The 27,913-nt window shown below is 43.6% G+C and overlaps 1 protein-coding gene and 1 long non-coding RNA gene across 3 annotated transcripts in view; one reads left to right on the top strand and one right to left on the bottom strand.

The window, feature by feature from the left end:
- Positions 1–8,914, top strand: part of ITGA2 (integrin subunit alpha 2) — a 616,173-nt gene extending 607,259 nt beyond the window's left edge. For both annotated transcript variants that reach the window (XM_086960619.1, XM_086960620.1), the window contains 2 exons: positions 5,694–5,810; positions 7,744–8,914. In XM_086960619.1, the coding sequence (XP_086816745.1) occupies positions 5,694–5,810; positions 7,744–7,821 (195 nt within the window). In that variant the 3' untranslated portion in view covers positions 7,822–8,914. The remainder of the gene's footprint in view (positions 1–5,693; positions 5,811–7,743) is intronic.
- LOC147726513 (uncharacterized) lies at positions 8,703–13,084 on the bottom strand. The gene is made up of 2 exons (XR_015309280.1): positions 11,216–13,084; positions 8,703–10,530 (listed from the first exon to the last, which is right to left on the bottom strand). It is a non-coding gene; the product is annotated as an uncharacterized LOC147726513 (long non-coding RNA).
- Between the last annotated feature and the right edge of the window lie 14,829 nt (positions 13,085–27,913).

Here is a 27,913-nt window from a genome sequence, read left to right on the forward strand (position 1 = left end):
CCAGAGTGCCTGAAAGCAGCTCAGGTAACATCTATATTAAAAATAAATACCACAGACATCGCTGACCTCAACAACTTCCGACCTATCGCCAACATCCCCACACTTGCCAAACTCCTAGAAAAATGCCTCCAATCGCAACTCTTTGCCACATTGAAAATTTCCATCTCCTGGACCAACATCAACCTGGCTTTCGCAGTCGGCACAGTACTGAATCGGCTCTCACTCACGTTATGGATGACATTTTAAAAATGCTTGACCTGACTGAATCATGCCTCCTTATCCTCCTTGACCTTTCCTCTGCGTTTGACACTGTTAATCACAACAACCTCCTATTAATTCTGGAGCAGAGGATGGGCCTATCTGGTCCGGTGTTGCAATGGTTCTCATCCTTCCTCCACAACAGATCCCAAAGAGTGAAGGCAAACCACTCTCTCTCCCAGCCATCACCAGTATCCATGGGGGTCCCTGAAGGGTCCGCCCTATCTCCCATTCCCTTCAGCTTGTTCTTGGAACCATTAACCAATGTACTAAAATTCCTTGGACATACTCTTCCATATGTATGCGGATGACACCCAACTTTATCGGAAAATCTCCTCCCCGGATAACATAATTTCACTCAACTCTACCCTTTTGACTACTCAAAACTGGGTAACAGAGAACCACCTCCAGCTCAACACCTCCAAAACAGAATTGCTTCTCATTTCTCCTCCGAATCACACCCCTAAACTAGACCTCTGGATGAACCACCTCACCGCCGTCAACTTCTCTCTGCTCATTATTGACTCAGCTAAATCTCTCGGAATCACCCTGGACAAGCAGAACATGAAGACTCATATTAGCAACGTGTCCAAGGGAGCTAATCACCTGATGAGGATACTCCAGAATCTCAAACCTTTCTTCCCACAAGCTGACTTCAAGCAAGGGGTCCAAGCGCTCGTTCTGCCGAGGCTAGACTATGGCAGTGCCACGCTCTGTGTTCTCCCTAAATATACCTTGGCCCCACTAAGGGCCTCATTGAATGCGGCGGCCAGACTGGTTACGGGTACCAAAATAAAATGTGCACATCTCCCCAGTCTTAAAATCTCTAAATTGGCTGCCCTACAAAGCAAGAATACAGCTAAAGATTGCCTGCCTATCCCACAAAGCCCTCCATTTGAAAAAACCCAAGATATCTAGCTCAAAAGCTGGAGTGCTAACACTCTCCTCCTGACACCTCAGATCTTCCGCAAAAGGAGAACATGTCACCGAGCTTTCGCTGGCTCTGCACAGAAGATCTGGAACTCTCTCCTACCAGAAATACGTAGAATCTCCTCCAAGGTTGCTTTCAAATTGGAAGTAAAAAGATTCCTTATGAAAAAGTTCTTAGCCTAATAGGATGTTGGATCGTCTGCTCTAATGTACTAGACCTACACCTTTAGCCCTGCGCTGGATACTATTCTTGGTGTTTTTTCCTTTCTCTCCGAATCATTTGCTCCCCTCCTATTTCGCTATGTACCAGTGATTATCTTAATCTATGTTGACCACCAGGAGTCATCCCAGGCCAAAGGGGTGGATCCGAGGATGAGGACCTCTATCTTGTCTGAGTTCAGCTTTAGTCGGCTGTTCCCCATCCATTCAGCAACGGCCTTCATTCCTTCGTGAAGGTTGGTTTTGGCGGTGTGGGGGTCCTTGGTAAGGGAGAGGATCAGCTGGGTGTCATCGGCGTAGGAGATGATGTTGAGGTCGGCTTGACGGGCGACGAGGGCGCGCAGTGCCATGTAGATGTTAAACAGAGTTGGACTGATGGATGAGCCCTTGGGTACGCTGCAGATGATCTTGGTGGCTTCGGAACAGAAAGGGGGGAAGGCGGACGCTCTGTGTTCTGCCGGAAAGCAAGGAGGTGGCCCAGTCCAGGCCCTTCTCTTGGATTCCGGCGTTCTGGAGGCATGTTCGTAGTGTGTGGTGGCAGACTGTGTCGAAGGCGGCTGACAGGTCCAGGAGGATGAGGGCTGCCGTTCCTCCGTTGTCCAGCAGGGACTTGATGTCATCGGTTGCGGCGATGAGAGCAGTCTCGGTGCTGTGGTTGCTGCGGAACCTGGACTGGGAAGGGTCCAGGCTGTTGTTCTGCTCGATGTAGCGGGTCAGTTGTTCGCAGACTGTCTTCTCGATGACCTTTGCCGGGAACGGGAGCAGGGAGATGAGCCGGAAGTTATTGAGGTCCTTGGGGTCCGCCTTGGGTTTCTTGAGTAAGGCGTTGATCCCAGCGTGCTTCCAGCTCTCCGGGAAGATTGCTGTCCCGAAGGAAGTGTTGATGACTTTCCGGAGATGGGGTGCGATTGATGTACTGGCTTTGTTGAAGATGTGGTGTGGGCATGGGTCTGACGGAGATCCAGAGTGGATGGTGTTCATGATCTTGATGGTGTCATCGTCATTGATGTTGGTCCAGGAGAGCAGGCAGTTGGTGCGGATGGTGGTTGTGGGGGCAAAGGTCTCAGTGGTTGTCGGGGCGGTCGTGGCGTTGAAGCTGTCGTGGATGTCTGCGATCTTGCAGTGGAATAAGTTGGCCAGCGGGTCGCACAGGTATTGCTAGGGTAGGACGTCGTTGGTGTTGGAGCTGGGGTTGGAGAGTTCCTTCACGTTGTTGAAGAGCTCTTTGCTGTTGTGCGCGTTGTTGTCAAGGCGGTTTTTGAAGGAGGCCCTTTTGGTGGATCTGATGAGGTGATGGTGTCTGCGGGTGGCGTTCTTGTGGGCTGGGTGGCTGTCTGGTGTTTGTTCACTGAGCCAGATCTTCTCCAGCTTTCAGCAGGTTTGCTTGGAGGCCCGGAGGTCTTCAGTGAACCAGCTGGCTTTCTTGTTGGTGTGACTGTTGGAGGGTTTCTTGATTGGGGCAAGGGTGTTGGCGCTGTCGTTGATCCACTGTCTGAGGTTGTGGGCGACGGTGTCGGCGGGGTCGGCAGGTGGGCTCTGGGCGAAGGTGGTGGTTAGCTGATCTTCGGTGACTTTGCTCCAGCAGCGGCGAGGCATCTGTTGGGTGCAGTGATGTGTGGTGGGTTTCTTAAAGGTGAAGTGGATGCAGCGATGGTCGGTCCACTGGAGTTTGGTGGTGTGGTTGAAGGAGAAGTGGGGGCTTGCGGAGAAGATGGGGTCAAGCGTGTGCCAGCATAGTGGGTGGGTGTTGTGACGAGTTGTCTGAGTCCGAGGTTGGCTAGGTTGTCGATCAGGGTGGTGGAGTTGGTGTTGTTGTTGTTCTCGAGGTGGAAGTTCAGGTCCCCGAGGTGGATGTAGTCCGTGGAGGCGAGGGCGTGTGTGCTGACGAAGTCGGCGATGGAGTCGCTGAACTATGGTCGGGGTCCAGGGGGTCTGTAGATGACGGTTCATCTGAGGGTGGTGTTGGTGGTCGGTGTGGATCAGGAAGTGCAGGTGTTCAGGGTGCTGTGGGTGTTGTCGGTGTTTGTCGAGACTCTGAAAGTGTTCCTGTGGATGATTGCGATTTATCCTCCTGCTCCGTTGGGGCGGTCCCCGCGGGTGATCTTGTAGCTATGGCTATGTCCGGGACGGCTATGGCTATGTCGGGTGCCGAGGTGGGGTTCAGCCAGGTCTCCGTCAGGAAGACGACGTCTGGGGAGGTTGAGTCGAGTAGGTCCCAGAGTTCAAACACGCCGTGTTTGCGGGCGGAGCGGGTGTTGAGAAGGATGCATCTGAGGTGGTTGGGTTTTTTCCTGGTCGGCAGCATGGTGGGGCGGATGCTTGTGAAGCTGCAGTTCCGGCAGGTGAAAGCTATGTGGGTGCGCTTCGGGGCGGTCAGGAAGCAGAAATGTGGTCGTCCGGTGTTGAGTGCGTGGAGGGTTCTGGCATCGTAGCGGTGTTGGGCGTCGTAGCGTTCGTGGGGTCCAGGGGTCCTGGCGCTGGGCGCGGTCCAGGCGCAGACGGGTGTGCCTTAGGTGCGCCTTCAGCACGCCAGCGGCGCGGCCTCCATATGAGGGGATGTAGGAGGGAGGAGCAGCTGGGAGGCGGGAGCAGGCCGGCGAATGGGATTGCAGGGGGCTTGGGCGACAGGGACGCAGAGGCGGGAACAACGGGCGGGGGTAGCAGGAAAACTGGGCACAGGAAGGAAAAACAAGTTTAGGCAAGAAAACCAGCACAGGGGAATAAAAACAAGTCTGGGCAAGAAAGCAAGTACAGGCACAGGGGAATAAAAACAAGTCTGGGCAAGAAAGCAAGTACAGGCACTGGGGAATAAAAACAAATCTGGGCAAGAAAGCAAGTTAGGCACAAGGGAAAAATACAAGATTAAGCAAAAACAATGCAGGCAGAGCTGTGCAGCAGCGTGGGGAGCGACCTGCCTGCGAGCAGGGTCAGAGGTCGAACATTAACAGAACCAAACACAATACAAGACAGTCAATGATGAAGCTCTTTCAGTTGCAAAAAAGTGAGGTCTATTGGCATAGTCAATGCTTTGTGTCAGGTGTCTTAAAATATATTTTTTAAGCGAACACAACTGGTGAAAGATTTGTATTTAATCCAGGGAAAAGTAGAGGTCTCCATAAGCTCTTGGCAGCCAAATCTTTGGAAACCTTATAATTTAACTAAGGGAAGCACTGTCTCTGCTTTCCAATGCATGATACACAATAAGTTAAAAAGCCTGTGGACTATGTTGCCTTTAAATGAGGCTGCTTGGCATTGTGATGCCCATTTTTTTATTCTATAAAATCCTCTAGGTGTGGTATTCAGCCTTAAAATGCAGATAATATTCTATATGCACATTATCAACATTCCATTATGCCCTTGGTTGCTTAAAAAATATTCTTAAAGATGAAATTACCTGTGGTCCTGAAACTTGTAATATGCATGGCGGTGCTACAGAAGCACCACCTGCCTTTTACATAGTCCCCGACCGCCACACCACTGTCAGGGAACAGCGGTTCCCTTGTGGAGCCATCAGTCCAATTACGGTCCAACCACCCAAGACAGACCACTGGTGCAGCTGTGGTTGGACGGCCACCACCACGCCACCACAGGTCTAGCAGTCCTCGGACCACCAGACTCGTAATTAGGCCCTTAGTTACAAAATACATTAGCCCAATTTCACTGTTTTCCAGTTCTCATTTAGTTTTCTACCATACCATCCTAGCGCCAATGAGCGTCTACATGCAGTATCATTGAAGCAGTGGGATAGGAAATTCCTAAATTCAAGGCTTTGATTAGTAATTCTTTATGAAGATGTCTTAGATGTATTAGTCTTAGTTTTTAAAGGGTAGCAAGTGCTACATAAATGCAGTCACAGTACCAAAGAAGCAGTGTACATCCGACATCTGGAGCATGCTCCTGAGTGTGCATTAGGCTTTTTTTCAATTAATGCTTATAGTTTAGTTTGACTCAAAGTGTTTTTAATCTCTTTAGTGAAACGGGTGATAGACCATGTGTGTGTGTTTTTTTTGCTCTATAAGTGGTAATGGGTTGTATCCAAAAAGAGAACAATATTTCGGAAGGGTGTCTTTGATAAACAGATCACATCCAGCGATGTATTTCAGAAAACTTTACTGGTCAGGTGAGAAGTGGCACACGTTCCCACTGTCCCTTATAGTAGTATTTGGAGGTGTAGGTCTATTGACACTTGAGTTAGTTTGTACGGGGTGTGATGGTAGAGAGGGATAGGAGGAGGACGTGTGATATTTCTGTAAGGTATGTAGTAAAATGCTCTGTATTTCCTGTAGATTCCTGTCACAATAATCCAGCCAGATGGGAAGTCGGAGGTTCCTATTGGAGTTGTGATTGGAAGCACGATTGCTGGTCTTCTTCTACTAGCTGCCATGGTTGCCATTTTATGGAAGGTAAGTTCATATATTTTGGATAATCGTTTGATAGGCCCTCTTTTAAAAGACGTGAACATGAATAAACACAGTCAGGAACTGATTCTCTCTCTGTGTACACACTGTAATTGAAAAAACAGCTACCCCACTCAACAGGGCAGCGAATATTTTGGAAAAAGAAACAAAGACCGATAGGCCCATTTAAACCATCTATTTCTTCCTAAATTTAAAGCCTCAAGCAACTTCTCCTATAATTAGACAATCTCAAAGCCCTGAGCAAGGCACAGGTGTTTTATTTACTATCTCAAGGATGTTTGAGCAACATGGTACAAATTGTCAGTGTATGTTTGTTTTGTTTAGTATGTTTGACTCTATTTACTAGGATTTTCACCAAGCTAATGGGCTTAACACAGGAGGCAATGCTTTCTGCAGTTGAAACCCATCCTCTCATATCTCACAAAGAAATGTCACTGACTATCTTTTAGGGGAGATCAGATTTAAATGACATATGTTTCCTAAACATATTGAGCATCCAAGTACAATGTGCATGAGATAAAATACACTTGCAATGATGAATACACTAAACCAATTCACAGAACTAGGATAGACATAGATTTTATATTGTGAATAAAAAAATTCAACACGTATATTAGAATTTCTATAATTGCTTATTTAGGGTTTGTGGTTGTAGCCGGTTGGATCTAGCAGCAAGAGTAAGTCAACACACAATTTCATAGGTTTGTTTGATAGTCACATGCCTCTTGAAGATAGTTTCCAACCCTAGAAACATATACAATTTTACACCTGCCAAGAGTAAGAGTTTTTGTACGGTAGGAGTGGGGCAGTATTACCACTATACTTAACAGAAATGCAGGAGAAGAGGTTATCTATAGTGACAAATATTTTAAAATGCAAAACAATTGCAAATCCATATCTAATATATGCCTTTTGACATTTTTCAATTCATGGAAAATGTGCACGCACCCATTTAAGGTATATGACCAATCCTAAAACACTCAGACACAGATTATCAGGAGAGTCCAAAATACCTTTTATGAGCATCAAGTTTGGAATTTCCTCCAAACATAGGAGTGATCCTTCGGAAGCAAATTTCCAACTTTGTAATTCAGATCTTTTTGAATATGTAGTATCCTCACATGATGTTTCATTCTCTATGTTTCTTCACTCTAGCTGCTCAGCCTGTGTCTGTGTACTCTGTATGCAATGTTGGTGAGTGGACCTTCACTAGATTGTCTGAGTGACTGAATGTGGTGTGACAGTTGATGAGAGGGGCTCAGCAGCTAGCAGGCTGCTCCTGGTGGGGCTGTGAATTACCACCTACAAGACTTCTACCACCTGTTATCTTACTTGTAAACAAACCTACTTGGTTTACAACATACCAGCGTAGCGTGGTTACTACAGAATTATGTCCTTTCTCTTATCTACAAACACTGCTTATAATCAGCCTGCTAGACTTGCATTAGGAACATTTTCCCTGTTTGACTAGACAGACCCTAATGTTTAACAAAACTGGATGTATGAGAAAAGCCCTTTCTGCTTGTTGAAAATGGGAGGTTGCTCTGTCTCCTCCCTAAGCTCCGGCTGTTAAACACTTTCCAGAACTGACACTGCCTGAGCAACCTCACATAAAATGTCATTCTTATAAAATAAAAATAAAAAGACTTCTTCATCAATCAGAGGCTTAATTGCCTATGGCATGATGCATAGAATTTTGTAGCACAGCTCTTATAGAGAGCTACCATATAGTGTGTGCTCACTCACACATATGACTGATGGGTTACAATGTTGTAAGAAGCAGGCTCAGCACGATGCAACAGAAAGCTGATAAATATATTATCAATTGAACTTCTTTGGCGAGCAAATGATTATAAAAAAATACACTTACATCGGAATGTGTTGAACTTTTACATCCAACCTTAATTTCTTATTGCAGCTTGGATTCTTTAAGAGGAAATATGACAAACTACTGAAAACCGAAGAGGAGTGTGCAGAGGAAACACAACTAAATTGAAGCCTGCATTGTTGAAGACATGTTTAAAGCAATGGAAAAGTAATGCAGCAGGAATACGTTAACCACTGATGTGGTTAAGCCTTTTCCATGGACTCTGTGGTTACAGACTTTTTTATAGATGAACATATTTTTGAAATTCTATTTTCTTGCACTGTATTCTGTAACTGCTGGACAGTTTAAGGGTGTTTTATATAGTTTACATTCTGCATCTGGGAGTTGAATATTACATATGATACTGTACTAGCAGGACTGGTCTATGCACTGTAACTACAGACAATTTATCTCATTGTTATTCCACAAAGGATCCTTTCTCTCTGCTCTTAGTGTAGCCACCCAGCGTATTTTTTGCATTGCACAAATACCACATTAATTACTTAATTAAGTTTTCCTATCCCCGTCAGCTTCCAAACTTCTATCCTAACCTCTGTTCCAATTTCAAAGGATCTTAAAGTACTTGGTTTATTCTGACTTATTGATTTCTATATGTATCCAGCATCACACTAAATACCAATACACTTCTCATAGTTAACAAATGCCTTTGAAAGAAAGGATAATTATAAAATTGAGAAAAAGTATTGAAAATAATTTGATAGGATGAAGAGAAATAACCAGAGTTTGACCAAGGCAAATTAAAATTTGCAAGAGATTGCAAAGTGAGCTAAAATTATCCATTGAGAAGAGCTTTTGAGCAAGATAACTCTACAAACAGAGAGAAAGCATGACGTATGTTTGCAAGTGAAGTGAAGCACACGGAAGACAAAGAGTAGACAGCAAACCTTTAGCAGCAATTTCATCAATATGTTATATAGAATAGTAGATTGACACCAGTGTAAAATCGTCTTTGGGGATAAATGGAGTTAAAGGAAACACACCCAATTACCATTATCAATCATTTCTAATAATAGCCTATGTTATACAGTTCAACCCTATCACTCAGTCCCTTTTTCAATAATGGGAACCTCGTATTGCAATAACTGTAAATGTATGATGAACTTCACGAAGTTAAGATAATGCAAAAATTATACTTATTAGATAACCAACAAAGGATGTAAAATAAAATAGAACACAGCCTTGCGTTTCAGCTAAACTGACAGATAAAGATTATAGACCATCTTTCTGGATAATGCTTCAATACAATGTCAAATATACGACATGCGTCATTACCACAAAACGATCTATACAATTCAGGCTGCATCAATCAGAAACTTGAGTGAGACATTTGGGTCCATCCTACCCATTCTCATACAGTCCTAGATTTCATTCTTGTGTATCTCCACAGCTCATTCAACCATATTTTACTTGTATGTTTCTCACTTGACGACTCTCATTTCATTATTCAGCCAATTAAATGGAGATCAAGCCTCATTATCCCATTAGCTTACAGACTGCCTTGAATGGAATCCGTTTTAGATGAGTCACAACTGTCTTAAGTTGACTGCAATTAGAACTGAAAAATAGTTTATGATGTAAGGCAAGTGTATGGACTGTCTGATCACATTCCAGACAGTCTTGCACCATATCAAGAGTTTAAAAGAAAATCGGATCTAGTTTATAATCTATATACTGAGTAAGCCAATATCAATGTAAACACTTCCTTTTGATTTTACAACCTATGCAATCTGTAAACAGTCCATCCTCTGCTTTATCTTCTTTCTACCATGACATAGGCATATTTCCCTATATTCCTTGATAAAGCAATATCATATTTCTGTGCACTTCTTAGTAGGTAATACTCAGGTAGCAATGAGTCCAAAATGCTGCAGCCTGGCTAATATCCATAATTACTTTTCAGAACCAGTTTGAATGGTGCTCCGAGAACTCCAGCTAAAGTTGAATTTCCTTTTAAACCATACCCAAGAATTACTTCATAAATAGACCTTCAGTTATTTTTCCCTTCAATGAGGATGCTCTTTTCTGTATATGATCTCTTTAATAATGCATTTCGAAATGTCCATCCTTCATCATTGCAAACATTTAAAACTATGTGCTATTTGATGTCCACACTAGAGAAAACTTCTTTAGTGTTAAGTGGAAGATTGAGGTTGGACTAGTCAACTAGTATGACCTAACCCCTCTCATTTCAGAATGAAATTGTATTATTTCTGCCAAATTCTGCTTGTTGCCGAAATAGTGCTCCAAAAATGCACAAAATAATATATTGTACTCCAATAGTCTCTCTGTTTACTATACCAATACAACTGAGACTGACCGGTACAGAATATGGATAGAAGTCACATTCATATAGAACCTGCTGCCTATTTTCAATGGATTACAACTTAAATTCATTGCTGGTTCATTAGTGACGTCCTCTAACCTGGGAGATTACATTTAGTTGCCAAAGGAAACCATATATATCTAGTTGCAAAAACAAAACTTATATCTGCCTGTGAAACAATTTGTGTTCAGATACACCACTAAAGGGGGTTAATGAGGCCATCATTAATACTTTGCTGCTAAGTGCATAACAATATTGGTTAGAAATTGGAAAACATTCACATCATCTTACGTTCAATGACTATGAAGCTTTCTTCCAAGAAACACATTTTCTTTCAGTTTTTATTTATAAAGGGGGAAGATAGAATGTTAATTTCTTGTTTTACTTTGCTTCAGTTTCTATTCTTAGCTCTAGATTCTTGACTATTGTGTATGAATATGTTTTATGGAATGTATTTCTCCTTCTACAAAAGATCAGTGTTTAATATTTAGACACTAACGGCCACATGCATCAAAGTTAGCATTTGCGATTTCTTAATTGCGAAAATAAAGGAATCGCAATTAAGAAATCGCAAATTGCTATGCATCAAAAAATCGCATTTTTATTTGCGATTTCTAAAAATTCCTTAATTGCGATTCACAATTTGCAAATTGCAATTAAGGAATCCCTTCCCATTGATTCCTATGGGCCAAGAGGCCCATAGGAATGAATGGGAAGGCATTCACAAATTGCAATTAGCATTTTGCGAATCGCAATTTGTGAATTCATTTTCAAGGGTGCAGAGGGGGGTCCAAAGGACCCCCCTGCACCCCTGAAATGTAACTTTAAGTGCAAGCTTCACACACACATGTCCCAAGGACATGTGTGTGTGTAACATGAAACTGTCAAAAATGCATTTTTGTGCATTTTTGAAAGTTTTCGCAAATTAGCATGAAGGTCAACTTCATGCTAATTTACCCCTTCCTATTTGCAAATTAAAAATGTTCATGCATTGCATTTAAGAAATCTCAAATTGCGATTTCTTAAATGCAATAGCAGTTTTAGAAATCGCAACATGGTTGCGATTCCTAAAATTGCGAAAAGCATGATGCATCCCAAATTTGAGAATTGCATTCGCAAACGGACAAAAATTGCGATTCGCACGGTTTGCGAATGCAATTCTCAATGATGCATGTGGGCATAAGAAACAATACTGTAAAGAGAACAGCTATATTTCCCAGTTAAATAGCATCTAACAAAACCTACAAAATGTTCAGAACAAGCCATTTCATATTTGAAATTGTTTTGAGTGACGCTTGTACATTTCAATGCAACAAAGAGACCCCTTGCTCTGGACAAAATTTCAGTTTGCTACAAGTTTCATCTTACTTTTTGCTAGATTCATAAATGTCATACTACTGTATGTAATTACTGACATAGGATTGCATTATTCAATTAAGTAACTAGAGAAAAAGTAAAGATTACAAGAGCATATGTATATAAAAAGAATACAGTGATGTGTACATAAATAAAGTCCTCTTCATTAACCGTATTGAAGATAACAGCTGTAAGAAGAGTATAGAACGTCCAGTATCTTAGCTGAAAGACTGCAAACTCATTTTGTTCCAAAACGATTGCTGAGGATAAAAACTTATAAATCTGTAAAAAATGTGACTATTAAATACAAATCACTTTTAAAACTGAAATATCACTAAAAGATATGTGCATAATTTCATATTGTCATATCTTGTATTGTTCATAGGTGCTCTTTGAAGGTAAGTATGTAAACAAACTGCATTGGCAATGACCAATTTCCTACCCTTTTATAATTTACCTTTTAGAGATCTAAATTTAGAAAGTTGCATGATGGTATTCTGATTTTGCAAAGCACTGCTAACACTCACAGCCTATGTTTAAAAGAGTCGTCAGCCTAACTTAATCTTTTTGAATTAAGGTAACCCTCAATATTTGAAAGGTAAGATACTTTGCTCTCCAGTCTTGGAAAATAAAGATTTAATGCTCCTTCCAAAACCGTATGTAAAAATGGAGGGGCTCTGCATTCACACCATACAAACACCTATGCAGTCCAACCTATTTCTTCCCTCTATTTTGAGTAATATTCATTATGACTATAGCAAATTGAAAATACCATAGTATCTTTGACGTCCTTTAAGATAATTGGAATAAATAATGCCTTTTAAAAATTAATATCATAATGAAATACCAGTCACAAAACCTTTGTTTTTTCTTAATAAACCGTATTATACCAGTACATTTTTAAGATAATAATGACATTAAGCAGTGTACAAAAACCACAACAGCAAATCAAAATTAACTTGCTCTGAGATCATCATTTCACAAGGAAATATTCCACAAATTATTAAAGCTGTTGGGAACTCGTGCAACAGATCTATAGGTCTTGATCCATGCCATTAACATTTTAAACTACTAGGTGCTCTGTCATATGTGTCCTGTTTGTTACAGTAAGAGGGGGGATGTGTTGGGGAGTACATTATTGATGCAGTATTCTCATTGAGTCTATGGCACGGATTGCATTTTGAATAATGCTTAGAAAGTTTTTTGTAAATATATATTGTAAATATCTATCAATTTACTTTAATGCAAAAAATATATATTGGGTTCAAGGGTGCAAACAATAAAAATATGCTTTTATGCTATTAGGTGTTGAATCAGAATTTGAATATTTTACATGGCTATATTATATGCTAAAATGACATTCATATATTCTCTTTTTGAAATGTGTTGGTTGTTGTGGTACAGACAGAGGAATATTTCTTCAATTGAGAATGGTCTCAAGTCGGCACCTATTGTATCATTTGTATTTTGTACAATTCTACTAACCTCCCTAATTGAAGTATTGTTTACAAATCCATGGTTAACGTTATCAGTGTTTGATGCTAAAGTCAGTAAATCAAATTAACAACTGTTTTGTACATATTTCTCCTATTAATAGTACATAGCAATGGTTTGTATGCCCCAGACACTAGCAGTTTAATAAAAAATACAAATAACAGCAATACAAGTAAAATAAAGATTTATGAAATAAGATATGCATGTATACATTGGGATTTGGTACTATATCAATCTGGCCTTAAATGTTCAATTTAAGGATTCTGTCCAAGAATGAATGCTGTTATGGTCAAGCATTCTATGCTGTTATGCAAAAAAGGATACTCTTCAAAAGTCAGGTGACTTTGTCAACAGGAAAGGTAAATATTAGGAACTTTGGTGGTGGACTTGGAAAACATGTTTTCACAGATAAAAACAAAATGTAATTTGGTAATGTCAAATTGAAAGGGCAGGGAAATACAAAGAGTTGTATCAGGCATGTATTCCTCAGAAGGAAATTTGTCTTAGCACTATAAAATTTGAAATGATTCTAGTTTTGTGACTCGGAATAAAAATAATGTCACACACAGGCATTAATTGCTAGGAGCCACCCTCATCATAACCATGGTGAAAAAATAGGTCGAAGCATCTAATAATGTCTAGAATTAAAAGAAAGTGAATTGGTAAGTAAAACTACCATGGACTACATGCTTTAAAGATAAATTGTTAAAAAACAGAAAGCTAGGTTAATCACTTTGTCATGTTTATAGAAAAATAACATATAAACTGTGGATGAGAGAGAACAAACCATCTTCTTACAAATATTACAAATGTTGTATTTACAAATATTTTCCAGTTATTACAACTAATTTACTTCGGTAACGATGTATCTTGTAGAGACGTTGTCTAGCCGTAGATTCCTTGACTTAGAATATCCCCAGGCATGAGACTGGATCAGGAATTTTTTGCAGCAGCACCTCTGCGCGCTGGGGGACAGCTCCACATGCCCCCGCCCTGACGTCGTCCTCGTACGTGACGTCAGCGAAGTCATATAAGTCCCTCCCGGCATGCTGACGTCAGTTTTCATCGGAGAACCTTTTCCGCGGCACATCGCGGAGCCACCAACTAAAAACTGTGAAAGTATGTGAACAGTGTGCGAGGAATAAAAATTCTGTGAATAAAGAAGGGGGAGGGTGGGAGAAACCATCATCGAGACAGAATAGACACCGCCTACACATATAAGTGGAGGCTGTGAGAAAGAGCCCCGAAGGTCAAGCGGGCCCCCTTCCCGAGTGCAACCAGGGAAGAACATTACAACAGACAGAAATAGACTGATAGTGCCATGTGGAACGTGCCATCCAGTAAGAACGGAACACAGAAAGAACAACAGTCCACTGTAGGAAAGAAAGACAAGACTTGCCTTTACCCTGTAAAAACAAAGGTAGGAAACAGAGCACAACTGACCCTCAAAGAGGATGATCACGAGGAGATCAGTAGAGCAGACTGAAGGGAAGGGAACAGGAGAGGAAAACAAACCTTCCCGTGAATCAAAGGTACCATATAACAGAAAAGAAGTCCCTCAGCAGAGGTTAACTTTATATAAAAGCACCCAGGGGAGTGCAACACCCTGAACCCCCTGAAGATAAACCCCAATGGCAACTGAAGAGGCCCGTGGAGAACACCACCAGAAAAGGTCCTCGCAGAATGGGAAGGCTGGGTGGGCGTTAAGGAATCTGCAGCTAGACAACGTCTCTACCAGATACATCTTTACTGAAGGTAAGTAACTCGTACATCTGATAGAGACATCTAACCGCAGATTCCTTAACTTAGAATAGATACCACAGCCATACCTCAAAAGGGAGGCGGGTCTGTGACAGGTATGTGATCCAGCAACAGGGTGACGGATAAAGGGGAAAAACTGTGGCAGAACAGTCCGACAGCAACCCCAGCAGCTCGAAGAGCAGCAGTCACAAGAAAGAAGATATCCGACAACATGCCAGAATGGCGCCCCACCATACCAGTGTAAAAATGACAGGTAGAACAGTATGATCCCCAGAAGAGAGAGGATCACTCTCCGCTAAATGGCACATGAGAAGTGCATTAACCCAAGCTTGGAATGAACTTGAAGAGATGCAACCAGCGCCCAAAAGACTAGGCTATTAAAGGAAGCCGAAAGGCCGGTGGCAAGATCCCAAAGGCAAGCCAGAACCTTACCAATGCATTGTGAATAGCCAGTAGGACAAGAAGCACGCCAAGCGCACACCCAACCCGAAAAATGGGAAAGAGGGGCAATAGCACCAACCCCCAATCCGCTGAAGCAGCTAGAATATGCCGCCAGCAAACGGCAATAGAGACCTTAAAGTGGTTTACACAGGAACAGAAGGGTGTCAGACCAGGCAGCATAAAGCCAGAGGGAGGAACAACCACAATATAGACTCATAGGCAGCAATCAATGACCACTTCTATCAGAAGAACTGTCCTACAGGTGTTGCTTTAACAAGAGTAGGTAAATCCGAAGGAAGAGGGCTTAAAACACCAGGTCAGCGAATGGTGGAAAGAGTCTCGGAATCCAAAACCAGCACTCCAAAAGACACGGACGGCGTTGAACACCAAAAAGAGAGCATATGACAACTGGAAAATTACTCCAGGAAGTGGAAGCAGAGAGGAACCTAGGCCAACTTGCAACCACTTAAAAAGGGCTCCCCCACACATGGAGATATTGGTCCACACTTCGCAGCCATGACAAGAGGTGGCGACGTAGGAAGAGGAAACTAAGGCAACCGGTATGTAGACATAATGTATATGCGGACCCTACCTAGCACCTTAAGAGCAGTTAGGATCCGTTTGCAAAGAGGAGACTATGAAACCTCCAAAAGAGGTGGATAGCCATGGCGAAAGCAGATGGCACCAAGGAAAAACACAGAACACCGTAAAATGGACCTTCAATCGGCGCATGGAGCCCATATCAACATCAGGCCCAGGTGAGATAAGCACTGCTATATAATAGCATACAAGTACCCCACATGGAGTATGTATACCCCGGATAGTGGGGGACACCTCTTAGGGCAAAAAGCCATGTCAATAGAATGCAGCAACGAACCAAACCCATGAACAGAGTTCCAGGCCGTAAAGACATTACCAAGCTGAGCTACAGGCTGAAAGCAACAAGCAGAGGACACAGCAACCTATGTAACACGGCCACAGAAGGCCAACAGACAACTGAAAGCAAAACGCATCCAAGAGATGCTAATAAAAGGGTAAACACCCTTAACCACATAAAAAAGAAGACGTAAGGAACACTGCTCATGTTAAACACAGAGCGCATCTAAAGGCTCACTGCCTATGTTAAACACAGAACGCATCTAAACGATGCGAAATGAAACCACAGAAGACATGCCTAAAAGGACCTAATTGGGAGGACGAAAGCCCGCCAGCAGTCGGTATACCACCGAATCAGTATGAGCATCAAAGAGCAAAACCATCAAAGGGTAAATCAACAAGACTTTTTCAGATATTTTCAGGGAAGACACTATCTCGCAACCAAGCGTGACGCCTTAAGGTAACAGAACTCGCCATGGTTCGGCCCAAAGAATCCGCAGTATCTAAGGCTGAACGAATTGTGAATTTGGCCAGGTAGGGGCCATCCTGAATCGAGTGAAGGAGATCAGGACGAGCACTTACGGAGGTGGCAGTAAGCAAAGACTCTGCAGAGTCCCACAGGGTAGAAGTAGCCCGAGCCAAAACACACACGATATTTAAGGCCCGAAGGGCTGCACTAGCGGCTGCAAAGACGTTCCTACCCCAGGATTCAAGCCACCTTGACTCCCAAGCGGAAGGAAACATTAGAGGGGGCAGAGAAGGAAAGGCAGTCCACAACACAAACCCTCGCGAATCCGGGTGCACAAAAAGACAGACCGGATAATGTGGAGATGGGCGGTGCAGAACTGAAAGTGCCAGCAGATCACCTGAAGCAGGTCGGACCCAGGTAACCAAGAGGGCATCATAAAGAGATGCCTCAAAAGGCAAAAGTGGCTCCATATTGCCGGAGCCACGGTGGAGGACCACCAGCAAGGGGTCCACCGACAAGGGGGCAGAGGGGGGTGGCATATTCAAAATGCGGGTGGACGAAGAGACCACTCAAAAAAGCTGCACCAGCCTTGGTAGCCCTCCGTGGAGGGGAAAACAGCTAATCAGTGGGGGAGGGTTGTAGGCTTACCCACCCAAGACACTGAGGGTGCGCCCAATACCCCACGGAAGGGAGCCCCATGGAAGAATAAGGATCCCTACGGGGTTCCTGGGGAGGCGAATAGCCTGCCGGTTCTGGGAACTCCTGAGGAGGCTCCACAAATTCCAAGGGGGACACTGGTTGCATAGCTCAGGCGACGCTGGGTGGGAGAGCGGCATAGAACCCTCTTCAGAGACCTCCATAGAAGAATCCAGAACTCGGTGTCGAAACGACACGTGTTGGCGCCGATTGGGCCTTGTCAGACGCCAACTCGTCAGCCTCTGGCGTCGAGTCACCGCTGAAACTATGACAAGCCCCCCCCTCAGAAGAAGAGGTCACTGGGGCCGGTGAGGCAATCTCCCGGCGCCGCCCTGGCTCCGCCTCATCCAGAACGGGCTCCGATTCGGAGAAACAAGCGGAGGCGAGTCTCCGGAGCCGGGACGGCACCAACACCAGCTCCGGACAGGCGGCCGCCTGCCTGGAAGGCTGGGGAGTACTCAAATCAGGGCTATGAGTACGGGCAACCACCTGCGGTGCCACAGGGAGCCCCGCGGGCTATGTAGTGCGGCAGAGGCACCGTGGCACGAAGAGGGGGACCCAGGTGGGCTGCACCATAACAACCCCACGTGGAGCTTAGAGGGGGACCCAGCCGGCCGCGCTCTAACGACACCACATCTCCGACGTTCCTGGGAGGCAAGGGCTCAATTGGCACCAGGGGCGAACCCGCCGGTGTGTCTGTCAGAGACCCCACAAGAAGTGGAGGTCCAGAGGACGCCCAAGGAACGGGAGAGGACCCGAGGGCAGATAGAGGGGGGCGACTGTCGGAAGCGCACATCCAGAAAGTTCCACGAACCAGAGCCCCTGACCACAGAAGAAGTTGAGGTTGATGACCTAGGCGACAAGCGCCTCGACTTACCAAGTGGAGAACGACGGCCTCGGACCCCAGAGGGCGATCGACGGTGGAACCGGACCATAGATGGACCTGCAGTTGACAACTCCGACCGGGACTGCAATGCCGATAGAAGCTTCATACAGTGCTCTCGCCGAGACTTCGGTTTCAGACGTTGGCAGGCTTCTCAGTCCATGGAGTCATGGTGCTCGCCAATACACCACATACAAATAAGATGCGGGTCTGTCACGGACATTTACAGCGAGCAAAAATGACAAGATTTGAAGCCCGAAGGCATCGCACACTGTTCCCAACGCGAAGTGTCGAAAATGAGGCTTGAAAACAGGCCAGAGGAGCTCACTCAGATCCGCCTTGCACGCAGAAAAGAAGGAAACTGATGTCAGCGCGTCGGGCGGGACTTCTAGGACCTCGCTGACGTCATGTACGAGGATGACGTCAGGGCAGGGTCGTGTGGCGCCATCCCCATGTGCGCAGAGGTGCCGCTGCAAAATATTTCCAGATCCAGTCTCACGTCTGGGGATATTTTAAGTTAAGGAATCTGCAACTAGGTGTCACTATCAGATGTTCAAAACACTGCATGTCAGTGCACACTTCCTTGTCCAAATTGTTTCATTGCACCACTTCTCCACTTAATGACTTGAATGCATATTTTTGTTAAATCAATGACTTTGAATTAGAAAAGTATCTTTAGGATCATGAAAGCTTTTCTATACCAATAACCCTGATATAAAACGTTGACATTGCTATATTAAATGACACCCTAACATCAAAGATTTGGAAAAAGAGAGCAGGTTAAATGATCTATTTTTTATTGTTTTTTAACAAAACACATAGTTAACAAGTACACAATACAGCATAGTGAAACATTGGTACACAATTGGTTGGTTGGTGGACCAGATCCTCAAGTAAACTGAATGAGGTCAATATAGAGGAGTTGCAGCTACATTACTCACTGAATCATCAAAACGTTATATGAACATGCGTTTGTGCGATATGGAACCTAAAGAGCCTACTTGCTGTGTTTTGTGTGAGGAAAAGCATGCACTACAATTCTTCCCTAGAGTGTCAAAAGAATCATCAGCATCGGAAATTAATGAAACCACTCAGGAGATCCCAAATGTGGATCGCAAATGTGTCTGGGATAGGAGGTGGGGTGTAGATCTGCAAATTATTCAAGGTGCTTGCTGCAGTACATTAGATCTTTGAGCAATAGTCCACAAGAGGGGATTCAACACTTTCCACAAGTAGTCCACTACTTCTCTTATTGTGAGTAACAATGCTAAAGCAGTGAGCTTGCACACTTGGTGGGACGTTTTATCAAAACCCAAAAAGCATATGTGAGGCTCTAATTTATTTGAAAAAATCTACCATTTTGGACAACAGTGTGGTGATATCATTTCAGAAACCACTGATGTATGGACAAAGCGGCTCAAAAATAGGAAACTGGTGCATGCGTCTTCGTACCTAGATTAAAGTGAATCACTTCTAAGTCCACAACTCATTAATCTAGGTAAGGTGTGGGAGATTCTATTGAGGAACTTAAATCCATGATTTTCAATCTACAATTAGGTGACGAAGGCCCAACTATGCGCAATTCAGTAGGACCAATCTTTTATTTTCAGATTGGGTTGAGCAAGTTGGAGTTCCATTTATTTCCCAATAAAAGTCTAATTATCGGGGTTTCAGACTGCATGTAGCTGTATACGCACATTATGAAATATTAGTTGATTTGGCAGTAAGTAGTAACATCAGTATCTTAAATGGTGGGATTTGTTAGTGAACAATCCATACTAAAGAAATGTTGCATTGGAATGAAGTCCCCATCTGAGAAATATAAAAAAAAGTAACCAGCTCAAGTTTGCAGAGCACTGCAAATGTTTTTTCTTTACAGGGTTCATTGGGGGTGAAGTAAAAGAGGTAGGCTGGTTTAATACTGTCAGCACCTTCACGAAATAAATTTAATGGTCTAGGACCTCCAGAAATATTCTAAGAACAGAGTCAAATGACAACACTGACATAGGGACTGCCTTCATAGAAGCAGGCAAAATGTCTGGTACACATTCCAAATAAAGCACTTTTTATAGATTCACAGGAGTAGAGAATCATGGCCTTAACATAACGTGAGATGGTAGTAGAGGGCTGAACTAATAAAGGTGCATGAACCAAAACAATGAGCACCCAAATTATGAATACAATTTATCCTCTTTGCCATGCATACAATGGTAAAGACTGTTGCAGGAATGAACAACACTACTGCAAAATGAATACACAATATAGTTGGGGCTACAGGCAGCAACAGTCTTGGGTTTTGATACACATAAGAATTATGTCCACCAGTCTTCACTGAAGCACAATAATTGCCACAGTGGAAATAAACAACACCATGAAAATTATCACATTTCCATCTAGCTTATACAAAAGTAAAAAACATAGAATGGGAGAAAAATCTTGCCCGCAGTGCAACCTTTAAAAAACTAATTTTTGTACAACCAGACCAACAGGCCCATTAAATTCATTTAGCAGCCCAATTGTGCTAACTTAAACATACCAAAATATTTTTTTTTAATTTCCTTTTATTGGTTGCTATCTAGCCAGATACAAGGACAATATGCAGTATCAAATCAGGATAATACAATTGCATCACAACAAAACAAAAGTGTTACAGTAACCATAACAATCAACGGTACAGTTGCTCTGCAGACTCATCATCACCAAATTTACACAATTCAGCTTTCAGCCCCTACCTCCCATCCCTCAGCCTCACAACTAATGCCACATATTCTACAACAATTATCTCCAACATGGATACAGTCAGGCCCCACAGTGCGAGGAAAATGACTACCACTAATTTATCCAACCTCCTGCGGCTCACCCCAATCCCAAAGCTGCTAGTGCTTCCCCAGCAGTATCTAAATGTTGCCCCTGTGTGTAGGGGTTCTGTACCTTGGTTTTGCGTTCCCTGCTCACTGTGCCATCCCTTCCTGTGTGCATGTTTTCCAACAGTGTGGCCCACATGTCTAAGTCATCCTGTAACTTATCATCTCGTCTGTTGAGCTTCATGTGTCCTTCCTAAGCTGTAGCCCACTCATCTACATCCATACAGCATAGAGTGAGGGAAGTGGGCCTTATGCTCAACCACCATCTTTTTATTAGCCAGTACTAATGCCAACTGTAGTAACCTCCAATGCATTTTACCCCCACTGGTTTGTTTAACAGTACCCGAAAGAAACACCATGCGACGATCACAAATGTCAACATTAGCCTTTATTAGTAAATCTGCTCTAGCAGTACAATACATCAAGACCAACCCTTGCATGAACCTCCTCCCAGGCCAACATAGAGCAGCTGACTGTGTCAATTTTGTGTTATTTCATCACTGCTTGATGGTGAAACATAAGTAACATGACATCCTTTTCAATTACACTGTGCTAAGCACAGAGATAATAGAATTCTAGATTTGGAGCTGAAAGCCCTCCCAGTTTGCAATGGAGCATAAGGCTCTCCAATTTAAGTCTAGGCTATTTTTAAAAAGATAGAGGAACTTAGTGAGAACGATCATTTTCATCAGCACTATCCTTTCCACCACCAGGAGGCAAAGTAGACCATGGGCCTGATTCAGAAACTTACACTTATACATAAGTTTACGATTGTTTGCTATTCACAAAGGTATTTTATATCTAGTATCTTTATGATTGTGGAGTCACCGCACCTTTAAAGATGGGACGGTCCTCTTTTTATCTGCAGACATTCCTCAATCATAAAGAAATTGGATTTTAAGTTACAATTTTGAAAATGTCACCTTAGAAAGTTGCCATTTTCCTGGCCCAACTATTTGGTACCTGCAGCCTGTTCCTGGGTCACATAACTTATGTAGTTGGCTATTGGACTTTGTATATGCCTCCCAGACAGCCACACAATAGTGGTATTAGCTTTGCCCAGACGAGCCATCACTAGAAGGATAGGGGGTACGGAGGTATTGTCACAGCCACACATTCAAATCAATAGACTGCGGTCTGTCTCCACAAAAAGGACCTCATACTGCTTCATTGTTCATGTAGCCAGGCTGGAGCCTGGGAGGGGAGGCTGGAAACTCCAAGCACTGAAAAGAGAATTCTCTAGAAAAGTCTACTACTTCAAAGAAGATACCAGGTATAACAAAAGTCCCTCAGACACACTTTTCAGTTCACTTTCTGGACCGGCGGAAGGACTCTCAGAGGACTGCCTGCTGCTGTGGCCTGCTGTGTACTCCAGAAAACTGCTTTACCTCAACTGGAAAGACTGCTCTGCTACCTGAAGCCTGCTCTGCTACCTGAAGCCTGCCTTGAACGCTCAGAGACCCGTCCTGCTGCTGAGCCCATGTCACATCTTGAACGCAGGACTACCAGTGTGACTCCAAGGTCTAGTTGGCTGGCCTCCTGATCAGTGCCTATGGGACAGTAAAGGCCCCGGCCATCTTAAATCCATGCTTGGACCCAGCCTGGGTAGGTCTTGACCCTCCAAGTGGTGCCCCATCAGTGCTAGACCCTTGGAAGTGGTGCTAACGGTGCCCAGATAACCCAAATCCAAAACATGGGACGTAGACATTTTTCTTTGCTAAAAACTGTTCTGAGAACCAAGAGGAGACTGGGACCAACCTGTCTATCCACCCAAGGTGCATCACTGGTCAGACTGACTTCGATGCAGCTCCCACTACATTCTTGTCTGCAGCAGCAAGTCCTGTTCAGCCATCTTTCACAGAAAGGGTATATGCCCTAGTTGAGCCCTCATCGGCTACAGCTTCCAGCCATGTCCTGCTGTAGATTTACATCTTTCAAAATAGAGATTAGGTCCGAATGTAGAAATCTTCATTGCAACTTTACCCAACGCCTCCCAGACTATGCCTACTTTTCGGACACAGCATGCAGACTTTCCCGTTTAACTTCTACCTTCTTAGGACATTTTTGTTGACATTTCTACTAAGTTCGAAGGTCAACTCCAACCGTGCCAAATCTACTTCTTGTATCAGACTCATACACCATCGCGGTCGGCCATATTTTTCAACTTTGACTTGATCTTGGGTGAATATTAGGCACTAGTTTTTATCCCTGATCCTACCGATTGGATTTTTATTGTTTTGATGTCAAATAATTTATTGAAACTGACTCTAATTTTCTAAATTGGTGAGGGATTTTTTTCTTGTGTTGTGTGTTCACTTCATTACTGTTTGTGTGCTGCAGAAATACTTAATACTTTCCCTCTAAGTTAAGCCTGACTGCTTTTGTGCCAAGCTACCAAAGGGTTAAGCGCAGGTTAATTTAGTGACTTTAATGGTTTACCCTGACAGGAAGTGTGGCTGTCGCTTGAGCAGGGTTAACACCTCTCTCAACCAACAACCCAACTTCTCACAATGGGGGGAAATTGTATTTAGCGTCTCTAATATATTAGATTATGTCATCAGGGTATAAAGAGATGAGTATTTTGTTGTAAGTGAAGCTAAGAGTACAGCTGGAATAGTGCTGATGCCATGTGAATGCAAGAGGCCCGAGTACTGAGGCAAAAAGAATTTGAGATAGAGGGCATCTCAGTCTAGTACCTGGCATAGGGTCAGTGGAGCAGACATTAGTTCATTGACTTGGACTTTCACTGTGGCGCTACTGTAAAGCATTTTTATCTAGTTAACAAAGGAATGTGGCATACTTATTGTCTGAGTATGAGCAACATAAACCTCCACTTAAGAAGCATATACATAGTCTCCAGATTTAGGTTCAGCTGGTCAACGAAGGCAAGGAATGTCTGCAAATGAAACGAGGTGGGCCAAGCAGGAACATGGACAAAATGATACAGGAGTACTAAGTCATGAAGAAGAGTTTACCGCCCGTTAGTAGCAAGTATTTTAGTACCTAAATTAAGAAGGGATAGTGGCCTAAAAGACTCGTACAGATATGATGCTTTTCCTGGCTTGAGCAGTATTAAGAGGAGTGCCTCTCATGGAGAGTTGGAGAATTCGTTTCTCACGCGCTTCCTCAAAAAGCTTTACTAAATGTGAGGTCTGGATGGAGGGATGTTATTTATAGAATGTGCCTGTTAATCCATCAGTGTCCAATGATTTACAGCTGGATAGACTCTTGAAGAGAGTTATCTCGAGCGCAGTAATCGCTTACATGAAATCTCAATTAGCGTCCAAGTGCAATCTCATCAGGATAATCAAAAACATGGTCATCTCTAGCATGTGGTTTGGACGTGTATGTTTTTTAGGATATTGTCTGCACCATAGCAAGGTTAGCCATATTATGCATTCATAGTGGCATCATCATTAGTAGCCTAGCAAAGCTTAATCATGGAGGCTACAGTTCTACCAGCTCTCTTACCATTTGGAAGGAGTATGGCGTTTTCCTTCTGACAAGATATTTAATTTCACTATCAGTTATATCATTATATTTGGATATCTTTCATTGGAATGCAGCTAATGTAGACTGCCTGGGTCTGCTGCATACTCTAGCTCCAGCACCCACAACTCCTACTCTAATTTGTGCATGCGTATTCTCAGCAGCCTAAATATACCTTTCTACTTCGCTAGGTACGTACCTCTTATAACTACTGTAATGGCTTCCAACAATCTGCTTGTGGTGTCTACAGAGCCTTCATTGTTTTTAAAATATTCTATTACTTTTTCTTTAATTTAACTTCAAAATATTGCAACAGGTAAAACCTCTAACTGCAGTTTTCATGTGAACAGTGAGTGGCGCTAGCTCATATGCTAGAGATACAATAAAGCAGGTTAATTATCAGACCATGTTTTGGGCAAATGCTGTATTAACTCTGTCCATGTGTTGATTCCCCTGTTGGAAAACACAGAAATCTAGTCAAGATCACAAATTATATAAAAAAATGAAAATATGTCCTGTTGCCTCTCCGGCCATCTAACCCCCCCAGGTGTTCACCAAGTTTTGTGCAACCATGAGATCGTGAAATACGGCGGCCACATCATTCTATGACATGTGAAATTTAAATTTCAGTATGTGGCATGGGGTTAAAATTGTCCTTCCCCATAGAACAATGTGCGGGGACAACATCATTATCTTGTTCCACACCCCTTTGTAGAAATCAAAGTCATTGACATTTGGACCTTACATGTTTATCAGTTATATGTTTCCCGTGCAAGGCTCCGTATATTGCTATGAATCTACCCTGGTCTTCACTAGCATAACATGTAGGGTGTTAGGGAAAGCCTCTAGTGATGAGTATAACATATCCCCATGAATAGGAGTAGAAGGAAGTGAACCGGTGAGCAGCCCACCTGTTGGCCTTTACTACTGCGGAATCTGGGGATAGGTGACTTTCTTTAAGTAGGGTAACCATGACACCATGTCCGCCATAAACTGCCAGCACATGGTGCATTTTGTGCGCATTGTTCAGGCCTCTAACAATCCAAAAAAGCAAACGACAGCAATCAGGAGACAACTTGGTACATGTGTGGCATACAGTCGTGTAAAGAGAGCACTATGTTTGTAAACGTGAAACGTAAATTCACTTGAATTACTTCAATTATATTTCTTGTGAATTTCATCCAGCCAATTCAGAGTTCTGTGAGAATAATCTGGGTTTGGTATTATTGCCATTTTTCATAGAGAACAACTGGGTGAATTGTTTTTGTTTCTGCCTTTTCAAAATAATGGGTGCTAATTGATCAACGATGTCGCTCATTGGGTCATCATGGTGACCAACTGGTGAGCCTATTTACGTTTTGTTAGGAAAGATTCACTCTCGAGGTAGGTCAACCTTGCCCTGGTAACATCCTGGGAGTGCCGTAATAAAGTTAGATCCTGGAGACAGATCCCTCCCCCAAAGGCTTTTAGCTTAACCCCTTCGGTGTTCATGACACAATGGTTCCTTCATGAGCAGCAGTGTGCCTGTGCTCATGACGGAACCACAGTATTTCTGCCACTAGACACTAAGGGTTTTTTTTCTCTAAAATTCAGGGGTGGGGGGTGTGCAGAATGGCATTGCCAATGCCCCCCCCCCCCCCAAATGCCAGTCTTTCTATCTACCCCCCCAGGATGCAGATGGGGCAACAGCCCCTGATCTGCCTCCCTGTGGGGGCAGAAAGCCCACTAGGCACCAGGGATTATTCTTATTTTTTTTATACATGGGGTGGGGGCTGCCCAGAAGGGCATGCCAATGCCCTACCCCCCAAAAAATGCCACAGCCTTCCTGCACCCCCAGGAGGTAGATGGGGGCAATATCCCCACATCTGCCACGATGGGGCAGAAAGCCCAATATGCACCAGGGATTATATTGTTTCAAAGTTCAGAGGTGGGGGCTGCTCAGAATGGGTATGCCAATGCCCCCAACCCCCCCCCCCCCAAAATGCCAGTCTTTCTGCCCCCCAGGAGGCTGATGAGACAGTAGCCTCTGATCTGACCGGGTTGGGGGTGGGGAGGAGGGAAGGGGCAGAAAGTCCACTAGGGATTATTTTATTTTTAATACGTAGGGTCCTAACACAAACAAATTGCTGCTGCAGCATTCCCCCCCGCCCCCCCAGTAGGTAGATGGGGGCATTAGCCCCTAATCTGCCTCTCCCGGGGGGAAACAACCCAGTAGGCACCAGAGATTCTATTTTTTCAAAGTTTAGGGGAGGGGTTGCCCAGAATGGGCATACCAATACCCCTATGCCCCCCAAAACAATTGCTGCAACCTTTCTGCCCCCAGGAGGCAGCTGAAGGCAATAGCCCCTAAATTGCCCCCTGGGGGACTTAGTGGCCAATAGGTGCCAGGGATTATACAGGCATTTGTATACATAGGGGAGGGTGCTGCACTGAATGGGAATACCAATGCCCCCACACCCCAAAAAAATAACTGGAGTCTTTCTGCCCCCTTGATGGCATATCAGGGCAATACCCCCTGATCTGCCCCCCTCTCCCCTCCAGGGCGCCAGAAAGCCCACTAGACACTGACCATTTTTTCGCAATGTGCCTAGCTGTGTATTTTGGGCCCTAGCGCAGCCAGCACCTAGGGAAACCTAGCAAACCTGTACATTTTTTAAACCTAGACACCAAGGGTAATCCAGGAAGGGGTGACTTGTGTGTGTCTCACCATGTTCTGTTACCCAGAATCCCTTGCAAACCTCAAACGTAATGAGAAAAAAACAAATTTACTTCACATTTCTGTGATAGATAGTTCTGGAATCTAAGGGGAGCACCAAACGTCCACCAACCTAGCATTCCCCCAAGTCTCCCGATACAAATGGAACCTCACTTGTGCGGGTAGGCCTAGTGCCAGCGACAGGAAACAGCCCAAAACGCAACATGAACAGATCACATTTTTCCTATGAATACAGATCCTTTTCTGGCAATGTGCCTAGCTGTGGATTTTGAACCCGAGCTCCGCTGGCACCTAGGGAAACCTAGCAAACCTAAACATTTTTGAAAACTAGTCACCCAAGGGAATCCAGGAGGGGGTTACTTGTGTGACTCTCATCAGGTTCTTTTATCAAGAATCCCTTGCAAACCTCAAACTTTGTTTTGAAAAAAACACATTTCACTCACATTTCTGTGATGGAAAGTTCCGGAATCGTGTGTGGGTAGGCCTAATGCCCACGACAGGAAATGGGCCCAAAACGCAACATTGACTCACCCAGTTGACCCCCCCTTCACAGAAATGGCTTTTTTTCAACTCATTATCAATATTTCTTATTTACAACTGTTAGTTTCTGTAGAAAAAAACCTTCAAGGATCTAAACAAGTGACCCTTGCTGAATTCAGAATTTTGTCTACTTTTCAGAAATGTATAGCTTTCCAGGATCCAATATTGCTTCAAACCTATTTCTACCACTAACTGGAAGGAGGTTGCAAGCACAAAAAATAGCAAAAATAGGCTATGTCCCAGTAAAATGTCAAAACTGTGTAAAACATTTTGGTTTTCTGACAAAAGTCTG

The sequence above is a fragment of the Lissotriton vulgaris genome, chromosome 3_1 (assembly GCF_964263255.1).
Source record: "Lissotriton vulgaris chromosome 3_1, aLisVul1.2, whole genome shotgun sequence".
NCBI lineage: Eukaryota > Metazoa > Chordata > Amphibia > Caudata > Salamandridae > Lissotriton > Lissotriton vulgaris.